Source organism: Enoplosus armatus, chromosome 1 (genome assembly GCF_043641665.1).
Source record: "Enoplosus armatus isolate fEnoArm2 chromosome 1, fEnoArm2.hap1, whole genome shotgun sequence".
Classification (NCBI taxonomy): Eukaryota; Metazoa; Chordata; class Actinopteri; order Centrarchiformes; family Enoplosidae; genus Enoplosus; species Enoplosus armatus.
Window position 1 is genome coordinate 20,681,697 of NC_092180.1, and position 13,471 is coordinate 20,695,167.

The window sequence follows — 13,471 nt, forward strand, 5'->3', positions numbered from 1 at the left end:
ACACACACACACACACACACACACACACACACACACACACACACACAGGAGGGCCCTCAGTAAGCTGATGAGTCTTCTGGATCAACTGGCTGCTTCTCTGCCCCCTAGGCGTCCACTCCCTCTCTACACCCGGTGGAGGATCCTCTCTCCTCTCAAGTGCAACAATCCTCTCCCCACTGCCTGCCGGCACATAAGGTCACCTCCCAGCCTTTGAGCAAAACTTCAGTGCTACTTCAACACAGTCTACCTCTTCAACCTGCATACAAAAAGGCTCTCACCCTCCTTCCCTTGTATTTATTACTGACATGTAGTATTGCTTTACATGGCTGTGTTTCTGCAATGAGGTTGATACAGAACTGCTTACACAAAATATACAATTATTTTACTGTATGCTAGCAATTGTTGTTGGATGCCATGAATAAAAAGCGGCTGTTTGAAGTCTTAAACATCTCTTGGAATTTGCAGCACGGATCATATGATGAAAAAATTAGAGCCTGTTTAGCACTTAAACATTTTAGTATTCCAAACCAAAAACCAAAGGTAAATGTGTGAGAGCAATTACTTATTAAAATGCAAACAATCAACCTTGTTACCTTATTTTGCTAAGGATATAGCAGCATACCATAGATATACAATAAAGCACAAAATATAATGCAGGATATGCATAGTATAAAGATGAAGCAACCATTTTTAAACAGTGCAAATTCACAAATCTTTTAGGTCTAAAAGATCTGAATAGGTAAAATCATCCTTTATATGGTAAATAATAAAACGAATTGCCTTATTCACCCAGGTTGAACAAGTACATCGACTCCAACAGGAGGAATGGGTGAAAAAAGCAGGGCAGGCTATTGTGTTTAAGCCAGACCAACCATGGAAGAACTGAGGTCCCACAGCTTCTTGGCCACAGTATCATCGAGGGCCTGCGGAGCCGCCGTTTTGGGGGCACAGTCACTGTATGATGGAAGAGACAAAATGGGGGAAAAAGATCACCAAAAGTCCAATACAGTGTGGTCATGATATAATCGGATGTAGTACAATTGCTAATGGGTCCGCAGAAACTTGTATGATAAACCATTTACTAAGCCACATTGTACAATGGACAGAGTAAAAACCAAGCAAAGTGGACTGAATTCCAAACAACTGCAACTTTTGACAATGAAGTTCATCTGCTCAGATGTGCTTACCTGTAGTAGAGGCCGCTGACGTCTGCCAGGCTCTCGTCCACGGCGCAGTAGATGGTGGTCTGGGCTCCTTCCCAGGGACTTTTGATCAGCATTAAAAATGGCATGGCTATAATCCTCTTCCACAGGGACAAAGTAGGGAACAAGTGGCGACCTAACTCAGTGCGGATGACCCCAGGGTGAAGACTGTACACTGTCACACTGGTGCCTAATGAGAGGGATCGATCAAATCAAATGTTAGCTACAATGCATGAAACATCAGAAAACTATTCACACAGGGAGACAGTAAAAGACAAGACATTTGTACTACATTAGAGGTTGTTCATTTAAGAAATTCAGAAACTGGGACAATGTGAGGTGATTATTCCATGTATCTGATTAATAATAAACACATTTTTGATGCAGTATCAAGTATTAAGGGGATGTAGTGTGCATTGGACACTACCTTCCAGTCTTGTAGCCAGTTCTCTGCAGAAAAGCACATTGGCCAGCTTGCTTTGACGGTAGCTCTTCTCACGTTGATAATCTTTATCAAGGTTGATGTCGTCAAAGTGTATACGACCTGTGAGAAAAAAAGAATTACATTTTTGAAATCCAGCAACAATCATGTAAGTTTTTTCATCATGTCATAAAACGCAGCCAAAGTGAAATATCACTTTAAGTGAACACCAGAGATACAATTTTAACTCTGAAATATCTGATCAGAAACTGAAAAGGAGCGTAAAAAGCCACCGTTTGACAATCAGAGGTGTGTCGATGGAAGGTACTTCTAAAGATTCCCTTCACCTTTCTCGTGTGCCAGGCTGGAGACAATGATGATGCGACTTGGAGCTGACTTCCTCAGCAGGTCAAGGAGTAAGTTGGTGAGGAGAAAGTGTCCCAGGTGGTTGACACCAAACTGCATTTCAAAGCCATCATTGGTCTTCCACTTAGGACACATCATGATACCTAGTAATCAACAAAAACACTTATTTGGAATAAAACTAACTAGGAAATAACTTCTTGGTTCAACCATCAGTTGACCCCAAATTGAGAACATTTTTTGGCCTATAAAAGTTGGGAGAAGATAATAAATACAACCGGTTAAATTTCAGCCACACATCGGCTGCCCATATGAAACATAAAGGATGACCAAGTTCTCAATGTGCCTGTATGTCATGAAGTCTGCCCTAGAAATTATGTCCCTGCAATGACAAACACATCTCACTGCTGCTGACCGAGTGAAGGGGAACCACTGCAAAATACCTGCATTGTTGATGAGGATGTCCAAACGTTCCTCAGTCTCCTGGACGTCTTTGGCCAGGTCCCTGACAGACTGCAGCGAGGCGAGGTCCAGTTTCTTCACCACCACGTTGCCGTTTCCACTCTTCTGCCGGATCTCGTCAGCTGCAATGCGGGCTCTGGTCATGTCTCTGCAGGCTAGGATCACTCTGGCCCCTTGACAAAGAGAAGGAACGTCAATGTCACCCAGATGTATGCAGAAATAGTGGAAGTAGTGTCACGGTAGCACTCAATTTAGGTAAATCCAAAGCCACTCTATAGTTGATAACAAACTGCTACACAAAAACGAAAGGAACAACACTTAATAGAAAGGGTATAAACAGGTATGAGGGTCTCACCTCGCTGGGCCATATCCAGGGCCGTCTCCTTCCCAATGCCAGTGTTGGCTCCTGTGATCAGGACTGTTTTCCCATCCAGCATGACCTTGCTCCGACACACTCCCCCAGCCAGCCATCTACGCAAGGCCAGTACGCCTGTCCCTGCCAGAGAAGAAAATGTTAACACTACACTATCAAATGTAGTCTAATGTGCCTAGTTGTGGTTATTGATTTTATTTTCCCTATTTGTTTTTTATGCTGTTGTGTGATTACTTGGTCCTTGTTAATGTGACGGGGAAACTAATTCCCTTACAGGAGAATAAGATATGGAATTGAACCCTATTTAGGATATGGCTTGAGCTCTAAAGAGATTAGGCTTATTTAAAATTGTGAACAATTTAAGTACTAAAATTCTCTTTATATTTGTATTGGTGGAACACTGCATTATGCTGATTCAAGAAGCTTTTTCCACTGACATTTCTAGATACCCACAAACTGAACAGCAGCCACAATGCATGCCTCTGTCAGGATGAACAATATGATAATTAACTGTTTTCTGCCGGAATGACGAGTAAGAAAGTACCTATGTGCCATTACTGCACTCCCAGCAGTAGGCTAAGAGTTAACTTCCCTTGCATTGACATTTAAGGCAATGTCGGAAAGGTACAAAACATAGCTTACACAATATCCTTATGATAATAAATGTTTTACCTGCAACAACAGCAACTGTGAGACCGATGGCATGCTTCTCTACAAAGTCCCTCATCACGTCTGCGTAGTTCTGCATCTTGTAGGCCGTTAATTATTAACCGACTTAAACAACTACAAGCTTGAACTGAAAGATTATAACACAATAGAAATTAAAAATCTGTCCGTAACGTAATAACTCTACGTTATCCCTCTGAAAAAACGCCGACTACTGCCAAAACCTGAAAGAAGTTATTCCGTATTTACAGCATTCTCTGAAACGGGGAAGTGGTGTTCACCGACTGGGATTTTCAGAATAAGACTCCTGTTTTTAGTATGTATCCTGTGTTGTCATAGCAACTAATGTATGCTCTGCTTGTGTTTGGTTTCTGTCTACAATGGCAATTAAATTTGGTGTCGTGTCATGTCTTCTTGAGCTCCACCTGGACCATCTGCAACATTAATATTTATGCATCAATAACAAGTCAAATAGCCTAATATAATAACAAAACAGAGACTGGGGCCATACTGCATAGTATTGTGAAGAGTACAGTCTAGACCTGCTCTATATGTAAAGTGCCATGAGATAATTTTTGTTGTGATTTGGCACTATATAAATCAAATTGAATTGTTTTACTTTCGTAAACTTCTGTACTTTTACTTACATAGATATCAGGATTTGTGTGGTTATGTGGTAAGCGTATTGCTACTTTAAATGATCTGAATACTGAATACCACCATTGCAAAACACATAACTCTTAAATAGACTTACATGTGTGTTATGTTTTTTTTTTAATGTTTAAATTTTTTGTACTGAAAAGTGTTTTTGTTGTTGCGATAAATAAATACATTTCTTGCTTATATAAATATTATGCACTTATTTTGAAACCATGGCTTCATGGCGGATCGCGGTGCAGATGTGTCGCAGTAAGTTGTCGCTTCGTGACTTTAACTTGTTTAAAAAAACAGTTTCCTTACATTTAGAGGTTATACTTGGTCTTGTTTGACAACAATTTACGTTTCATAACCGTGGGCTAATTTTTTACCAAAAAATAAACAAAGCTGCCCCGGAAGTACTTCGTGCTCGCGCCACGTCAGAGCTAGAACACAGATATCATCAGGGCTCCACTGTCTGTGCAGCTTCCAGCAGCTCCTTCTTGTGCTTTCACCATGCTGTGCCTGGGACTGAGCTGTTTGCTGCTGCATGTCTTTGTGGTGTTTGGGACTGAGCTCACATTTGAGCTCCCGGACAACGATAAGCAGTGTTTCTACGAGGAACTAGAGAAAGACGTGAAGTTTGACATAGACTTTCAAGTAAGTTACCCTGAAAGCTTCGTCCCCTTCACTCTGTGTGTGTTTTTAAAAGATTCTGCCAAAGTTATTCTTTATCTAGCAACAAGCAAAGGGTTTCTGCCTCTTGTTTTTGAAAAGGAAGAACATACATAGTTCATGCATCTGTCTTTAGTGCACAGCCAGTTTGAGTCAGTTCAACATGGCACTGTTCATATGTTACAATGTTACATATATCTTGCATGCATATGTCCTACCATCCACATGAGTCTTTGACATGTGTTTTCTCTTCTTTTAGGTCATTTCAGGAGGCAACTATGACGTAGACTGCTTTGTCACAGATCCTCAAGACAATGTCTTGTATAATGAGAAGAAGAAGCAGTATGACAGCTTCTCTCACACCACAGCCATGAAGGGCGTCTACAAGGTCTGCTTTAGCAACGAGTTCTCCACTTTTACACACAAAACAGTGTACCTGGATTTCCGCCATGGAGATGAGGAACCTCTCCTGCAGAGCATGACAAGTACTACTGCACTGACTCAGGTAAGTCTCAGGAACTGGCTTTTCAACTATGTCTTAAAATATGTCGGCTGGAGTGGAAAGCCTTTTAAAGGGCCAGACTGTCGCTGTCACTTGGCTGCTCCAATGTGTGAGTGGATATAAGTGAATTGAGGCAGGCCCTGTTAAAAAAAGATCAAATGTGCTTGTTAAAAGTGTTCAGAAGTCCTTTATGTAAGGGATAGGGATTTAGTATTTATGCTGCTGTCTTGCTGAACATTCAGTTTTGTCTAATTTCTCATTTTTTAAACATTTGTAAATACATCCTGGTGGACAGGCAAGCAGAAAACATACAAAGAGACAAAAAGAAAAACCACAGTACATATTTCACATTCAAGAACCAGATTAAAGAGTCAAAAACATTATTTGCTAATAGTGTTGAGTTTAGTAATTTAGGCTAACTAATGAGCTGCTGAGGTGAGTGAAGTACAGCAAAACTGTTGCTGTGACCTTATTGTTAGCCACCAGGTGGAGCCAGAGTTGTTCTGACTTAAGTCTCACCATGTTCCTGTGAAATATTGTGTAAATCATGGTCTGAAGTCTTCTTAAGGTGCCCTCCTTACCACACAATATCAGATGTGTTAATAATTCAACATTTGTATATATTTGACCCACCTTCTGCTGTATGTTTGGCCCCAGGCCGTTGCTCTGCTCTTGATTCATTTGTGTTGATCTTTCTACTTTCAGTTGGAGTCGTCTTGCGTCTCCATTCACGAGATCCTGAAGGTGGTGGCTGACTCGCAGACGTGGTACAGGCTGAGAGAGGCGCATGACCGCACAAAAGCAGAGCATCTCCTCGAGCGTGTGACTTTCTGGTCCATCGGTGAAACCGTCCTGCTATTCGTCATCGGCATTGGTCAGGTTGTGTTGCTCAGGAGCTTCTTCGCTGAGAAGAAAGGCTCTGTGGCAGCCACCACTTAGTACCCATGGTCTTGATGTTCCCTCAGAAAGACAGGTGGAACCTCATCAATGTGAACACATAAGTGCATCTGGAGAGCAGTACGCATCTTGTAGTGTTTTCAGCCAACCCTTTGTTGGAGGGATAGTTCGGGAAGTGGTCTTATTTTTCCTGCTTACCCAGTGTCAGATAGACTTGTGAATGCCTTTTTTCATGTGTTTTCTTCTTAACAAGCTGTACTGAAAAGAAACCCCACTCGTAAAATGAGATTGACACCTTTCAACCTTGCACAGATTATTTATTATGTTTTTATAGGAGTAGAATATAAAGCAGGTTTAGTTTGATCTTTCTGTTAATGAACCGGATTGTCTTACCTTATAGGACCGTCATGAGTTTTCATCTGGGTATCCAGCAGGTATATAGTGGCACACTGATAGAAACCAAAGACGTGTCGTTTCTGAATGTTAGTCTTATTTGTTTTTATAGTGTGTGTATTATGTTTGTTATTACCTTAATTTATGTGCAAAAAATGTTGTTATGAGTTGTAAGAGCTCTGTCTCCCTCATGTCCTTGTGTGTCTCATACAAAGTGCCTTAAGAAATCTTTTTTTTTTGTTGATGTGATTTCCCACCAAGTTGAAGGTTTACTGTTTAAATTTGTCTGTTACGTGCCATCCTGTCGTTACTGATTCATTATATTCTCAGTTTTCCAGATTATGTTTTACATTTGGGTGTGATTACAAGTTTGTTATTTCATAAAGAGATACGTTTAATGGACATTATTACGTTTTCTAGTCCTCTGGTTAAGTCCTTTTTGTTTATCTGTCTGTTTATTATCTGTAACAGCAACTGACAACAGATTCTCAGTAAAATTAGGTGGAAAGATACAAATCCAATTTCTTAACATTGCCAGATTATGATTTTCATTTTGAGCATTTTCTGGTATTTTTTGGCACTATGACACCAATTCAAAAAAGAAACTTAGATAATTGTGCACCCATGGCAGACATCAACTCTCTCATTGTTGAGCCACACATTACAGGAGATGATAAAAGCTATGTCTGGCAGACACAGGCATCTTTTACCATTTCAAGAACAGAAAAGATACAGGTTGCATGTTGTGTGCAAATATAATCCCATATTTAGGCCAAGTGTAGGTAAACAGCTTCAGAAAAAAGCAGAAAGTATTCACACAGGATAAAAGCTACCACACTTGTATCATAACAGACAATATTTTAACCCTAGTGGGTCTTCATCAGGTTTCTCAATAGGATAAAAAGTCAGGTTAAAGTTTGAGCGCTATAATACGTGAGAAGTTTTTTTGTCTCTATATATGAATGTCTTTACACTTCAAATACATTCATGTTCCTCATATATAACAGTGTGGAAAATAAAACTAGACTGCCACCGGGACAGACTGCTGTGTGAGGGATAGGAAAGAGGAAGTGAACTTGAACCTCCACTAAACTCAACGAGCATACAGCCAATCAGAGTGCTCGGTCCTGGCTGACGTGGGTGGTTTTCATTGGCGCTTAGGACCGGCGTAATAACACGTTAACCGGGCTCTACCGGCTCGTCGTTCATTCATAAGAAAAGAGGGTACGTACCGCCAGTGTCTGTGACTACAGCCCCTAGTGAACATGGCGGGTTACCTAAAGGCTCTGACGACTGTGTCGAGAAGTGCAGCTGCTGCGCTGTCGCAAAATCCCGCAGCGCTCTCACCGGCCGCCGTCTGCCACCACAGACTGCAACAGAGGAACTGTAAGTCAGCCGTCGACTGAAACCACAACAAAATGACTCAAAATGTGCTGCAGTGCGCCTTTTCAGCGAGTTTCACAACATTAATGTGGTCATGTGGCTGTGTAACATACAGCATAGACAGAGAGAGAGAGTTGTATTAATGAGTGGCTTCTAAAGAGTAACGTTAGTGGGCAGTGAAACCGGTAGGAAGTCGATGTGGCTGATTGGCGACTGGCCATCACTGAATCATACATACAAGAGCCTGAGAATAGTAAAGACAGTCCACTCATTACTCCAAAACAGTTTTCATTAACACTTAAATAAAAAAACTCAAGGCAGAAGACAAAGTTAAAACAACATAATAGAAAAGCCTGAGGGTGTAAGAAACATGAATCACATGAAAAATGAATGATTTGTTTTATTAATCTCACAGGAGAGTGATGAATTTAGCCCACAGTAGATACGAATAACATATATATATATATATATATATATATATATATAACTGCTGGTGCCAGCCTGTCCTGGCAGGTGAGTCCACGTGCTGTCAGGTACAAAAACGGCTCAACACGTAATAACTGTTATCAGAGCCGTCATATAATCCCAAGGTCACAATGTCTGGCAGACTTTCACTGTCTCAGTAAGAACAAACTCAGCGTAACTCCGTAGTGAAAGGGATATAAAATGAAAGGCAACACGCCTGCCTTTCATTTGTGTGCCATCAGTTAGTTCCCTGGTGGATCAGACAGGTGTCACAGGTGATCTCAGTACATTCATTTTAGAGATATTCTTGACTTGTTGATGAGCTTTTTATTCAACTAAATGAATAATGAAGTAGATGAACTGCAGAGTGGCAGCGTCAACTGTGTGAAAAATTTGTTTTTTTTTCTCCGTAACCTTTTCAGTATCATCACCCCTCTGCAACTGTAATCAACTGCGTGATAGCTAATATAACTGTACATTTTTCAGATGCCACAAAGCGCATCAAGGTGGACCAGCCGGTGGTGGAGATGGACGGAGATGAGATGACTCGCATCATATGGGAGTTCATCAAAGAGAAGGTAAATGGAACAATGGTAGTAGTCTAAAGAAACTGTAGATAGTTTATACTCATCAGCAACACTGCATGTGTGTGTGTTTGCTGTGCAGTGTTGTCCTCGATACAAATAACACATCAAACATCTCGTACATGTGCAGCTCATCCTGAACAATGTTGATGTTGAGCTGAAGTACTTCGACCTGGGTCTGCCCTATCGTGACCAGACAGATGACCAGGTCACCATTGACTCTGCTCTGGCAACTATGAAATATAATGTGGCCGTCAAGTGTGCCACCATCACCCCCGATGAGGCCCGAGTTGAAGGTAAGTTTGACTCATTGTGATTAATTATATCCTATCTATGCTCTTCTAACTTTGAGTTGAAATTATACAGCAAATTGGACCGAGTCTAGCCTTTTAAAATGTTTAGCATTACTTATTTATTTTCAGAGTTTAAGCTAAAGAAGATGTGGAAGAGTCCTAACGGAACCATCAGGAACATCTTGGGTGGCACAGTTTTCCGCGAGCCAATCCTTTGTAAAAACATCCCTCGTCTTGTTCCTGGCTGGACACAAGCCATGACAATCGGCAGACATGCTTTTGGCGATCAGGTAACAAATGCAAATTGTGTGTTTTTCTCTCTCTCCAAAGATCCAAAGTCCAAACTGAAAGAAGCACAATCTCACATACCAGGTTTGATGTTTGATCTCACAGTACAGGGCCACAGACTTCGTTGTCAACCAGCCTGGCAAGTTCAAGATGGTGTTCTCCCCAGCTGATGGGAGCCAGCAGAAGGAGTGGGAGGTGTATGACTTTCAAGCCGGGGGCTGCGGGATGGGAATGTACAACACTGATGACGTAAGAATTAGTTTGTTTATATATTTATTTACATGAAATGAGATACAAAATAATGTTTGCTTTTATTATGTAATAGTTTTGTGGATGTAATGTTCTGTGATGTAATTTGATTTATGTTTAAAGTCTGGACCTTATTATTATATTTCCTTTGAACAGTCCATCAGTGGGTTTGCTCACAGCTGCTTCCAGTATGCCATCCAGAAGAAGTGGCCTCTGTACATGAGCACCAAGAACACCATCCTCAAGGCCTACGACGGGCGCTTCAAAGACATCTTTCAGGACATATTTGAGGAGTAAGACACTGAACAGATGAGGATTCAGACTTGATGCACTTGATTGTTTTATTACACTGCTCATGGAATAAACTTGTTGGCAGACTCATCGCAGTTTTATGTGGTAAAACCAGATGAACAAGCAGTGTACTATCTCTGTCATTTTTATTGCTCAGTGGTTAGGCCACTGAATTTAACAGCCACTGTTAAAGAGACACAAACCTTTCCTTATTTTGTATTTTTCAGGAAGTACAAGCCAGAGTTTGACAAGCTGAAAATCTGGTATGAGCACCGCCTCATTGATGACATGGTGGCTCAGGTCCTGAAGTCTTCTGGAGGATTTGTGTGGGCCTGCAAGAACTACGATGGAGATGTGCAGTCAGACATTCTGGCTCAGGGTAAGTGCAGTTAAATTTTATGATGGTTAGGCAGTTGTCTCATTATTTACATCTGAGCTATATCTCATGGTTTGTGCGTGAGCTTATTTTTGTGATGGGATTGCCTAGTGAATTCAGGTTTGTTTGCGTGTTGTGTCCAGGTTTTGGTTCTCTAGGTCTCATGACATCAGTACTAGTATGTCCTGATGGCAAGACTATTGAGGCCGAGGCAGCCCACGGCACCGTCACCAGGCACTATCGTGAACACCAGAGGGTAAGAGCGCCTAGGTCACACTGCTGCGAGTGTTTTTATTGTTGGGGGAGCTAAGAATACTGTGTGTTTGTGTTCCTGCACTTCTACCTTTGTTGAAACTAATTTGATTTTTTTGACCTTGAGTGTGAGGAAATGATGGACATTTTGGCGGGATCCAAATTTTCAGTGGACTCAGTCATAGCTGGGACTTCGTGTTAGGTTTGAGGTTAGATTTTGTTTTACAAAGGGTTTTAGTGGAAGTTGTGATGGTTAAGGGTTAGGAGCTGTCAACACACATGTGCCAAATACTATGTGGAGTGAGAAATCTCACTGAAATCAGCTTTTTCAAGCTATTTCCAAAAATTCAGAGATTCTCCACTTATTTTACAAACAGTAAGTAAGTGTATGAAGCCAGTGCAAACGTGGAAACACTGAAATACTAAACCAAGGCTTAAAAAAATATTGTGAGTCATTGCAAGTGTGAGTAATTGCATTGTGCCTAATGCACAATTTGGAAAAGAGCATGAAAGTGGGTTTAAGAGTAGAAAAAGGGATTAGTGTAAAAATTAACATGTCGGAGTGTGTTTAGTTTTACATTTTGTTTGTTGTTTGTAAATAAAATTGTGCAAAAAGTTTGTCAATATGACTATTATTGAATTTCAGATACTACTACTAATACTGAATTGCATTTTACTGGCGTTTCAATGTAGAACCTGTTAAATGTTTTGAATGTGAGTTTAGCATTTTTAACTGGCTAAATGTATCCAGCATTATGGCATTTTGGGATATTTTCAGCAGAGCTACAATGGAGTTTGAAATCAGAACTTCTTTTTCAGTGATCCATGTCAGTAATAGTAAATCTTATATAAATGCTGCAAGTCACTCAGGAAACGTATCCGTTAAATCTCATGGTAGAAGAGGCCTTGATGCTCATGTCTCCATCCACAGTAGCATCAATAGACCTGAATGCAAAGCAACCACAAAACATGTTGAAGTTTCAGTAACTGACCTTCACTGTGTGCTTTGATTTGTAGGGACGCCCAACCAGCACCAACCCCATTGCTAGCATCTTTGCTTGGACCAGAGGATTGGAGCACAGAGGCAAACTGGACGGAAATCCTGATTTGATAAAGTATGCTATCTGATTATTTAGTGTCATGTGACATACAGTATGTTTATGTAATTTTATCTCATATTAAATTGTCACTCTGCGTTGTCGCTCTCCAGGTTCTCCCAGACGTTAGAAAAGGTCTGTGTGGAAACGGTGGAAAATGGTGTGATGACCAAGGACCTCGCAGGCTGCATTCACGGCTTGGCCAAGTGAGTTTACACGTTCAGATCCCTCAGTCATGCTCAGTCTGTGTGTTGTACGTCTGTGGTCTGATTTTAGGAAGCTTTTTCTGATGGATAGATTTGACCATATATTACAAATGTAACCCCTGCACTGTGATCTTGCAGCTGCAAGCTGAATGAACATTACGTCAACACATCAGACTTCCTGGATGCTATCAAGACCAACCTTGACAAATCTCTGGGCAAATGAAGAACAATCAGAAGACACACTTGCCAACGTAGAGAGACGAACCCTGTCTGTACTATAGACTTTTAGCTCGTTTTTACCCTCCGTTTGTATGAACCTTTGTATCCAACTTTGAAGGAACCAAGTTTGCTAATTTCTGTGCCTTTTTTTGTATTTGTATAGCTCACTTACACATTTCTGTACTCGTGTTCTTCTGCCTTTCCTGTTGCCAACTGTCTGCTATTGTATTGCACAATTAAGTGATTACACTGTAACAGTTAATATTAATGCTAACATTAACTTATAATGGCCATTTCAAAGAAGTTTCAGTCTTTCACATTCAATCAGAAAGTATCTTCAGAATACAGTATGTACAAACAAGGGCAATAATGCCATGATTTGCACTATCAGCATGAATATTAAAATAAATAGTGATTGCTTATAACTCAATAACAAAAAGTGTATGGAGTTTCCTTTTCCTGCTGGGTTGTCATTTTGTCCTTTTACTCAGTGCTGTTATCCTGAACATTGGGGCAGAAAACAGACTTATCAGCACAGGCTGTACAGAATAATTATAGGGGTTGTTAGATTACCTTTAAAACACATCTGTGCTATAATGATACTCACCAATTTCATTAGTTAGGCAGATGGAGGTGTTTTAATTAAAAGTAAAGGGACAGAGAAGCATTTTTGTTTCAGTTTATCAAAATCTGGCAAGAAGAATGTATTTACCAAGTGTTTGAGATGTCTGAATAGCACTTGGAAATATTGATCTGATCAGTGTAGCAGTGGGTACACTGAGCCTTTTTAGAGGAGCTTCAAGAATGATTCAATTAGACATCAGGAAGGAATGAGAAGTCGTAGTCAACTTCAACCTCAGTGACATAACCTCTCCTGTTATATCCATGACTCCTCCAGAGGGCGCTGTAGAGGTCACCTCACAGAGGCTTCAGCCAAATGCCAAATCCAGATGAATTCAGAATCATTAATGATAAATGCCATCTGCATGCAGTTTCCTTACACATTTTAATTTCATGCACTTGCACATATGAGCCTCTGTCCGGTGATGGCGTTCATGCAGTGCTGTGTGCTCATTTAATAGCTGTCATATGCACCCTCCAGTGCATGACAGTGGGTCGTGTTTGCACCAGCAGAGGGCCAGACCTGATGGGAGTTTTGGCAAAGCTCGTCAAGTCCC

At 40.8% G+C, this 13,471-nt stretch overlaps 3 protein-coding genes across 4 annotated transcripts; 2 read left to right on the forward strand and 1 right to left on the reverse strand.

Annotated features, from left to right (window-relative positions):
• Positions 1-704: 704 nt before the first annotated feature.
• Positions 705-3,597, reverse strand: LOC139286552 (retinol dehydrogenase 13). Its single transcript, XM_070907389.1, has 7 exons — positions 3,494-3,597; positions 2,804-2,944; positions 2,430-2,621; positions 1,971-2,132; positions 1,630-1,746; positions 1,188-1,392; positions 705-954 (listed from the first exon to the last, which is right to left on the reverse strand). Exons 1-7 carry the CDS (start codon positions 3,567-3,569, stop codon positions 858-860), a joined length of 990 nt encoding a protein of 329 aa, XP_070763490.1. The 5' UTR covers positions 3,570-3,597; the 3' UTR covers positions 705-857.
• A 1,028-nt stretch (positions 3,598-4,625) lies between these two features.
• Positions 4,626-6,983, forward strand: tmed3 (transmembrane p24 trafficking protein 3). The gene is made up of 3 exons (XM_070907403.1): positions 4,626-4,783; positions 5,058-5,303; positions 6,006-6,983. Exons 1-3 carry the CDS (start codon positions 4,640-4,642, stop codon positions 6,237-6,239), a joined length of 624 nt encoding a protein of 207 aa, XP_070763504.1. The 5' UTR covers positions 4,626-4,639; the 3' UTR covers positions 6,240-6,983.
• Positions 6,984-7,842: 859 nt separating this feature from the next.
• Positions 7,843-12,681, forward strand: LOC139286539 (isocitrate dehydrogenase [NADP], mitochondrial-like). 2 transcript variants are annotated; one of them, XM_070907376.1, is made up of 13 exons: positions 7,856-7,945; positions 8,144-8,158; positions 8,813-8,822; positions 8,925-9,016; positions 9,153-9,318; positions 9,445-9,605; positions 9,709-9,852; positions 10,009-10,145; positions 10,371-10,522; positions 10,663-10,775; positions 11,789-11,886; positions 11,982-12,074; positions 12,213-12,681. In XM_070907376.1, exons 1-13 carry the CDS (start codon positions 7,856-7,858, stop codon positions 12,295-12,297), a joined length of 1,356 nt encoding a protein of 451 aa, XP_070763477.1. In that variant the 3' UTR covers positions 12,298-12,681. The 2 variants fall into 2 exon arrangements, with proteins under 2 accessions (XP_070763469.1, XP_070763477.1); XM_070907368.1 differs by lacking the exons at positions 8,144-8,158; positions 8,813-8,822 and having other exon boundaries at positions 7,843-7,976.
• Positions 12,682-13,471: the final 790 nt, after the last annotated feature.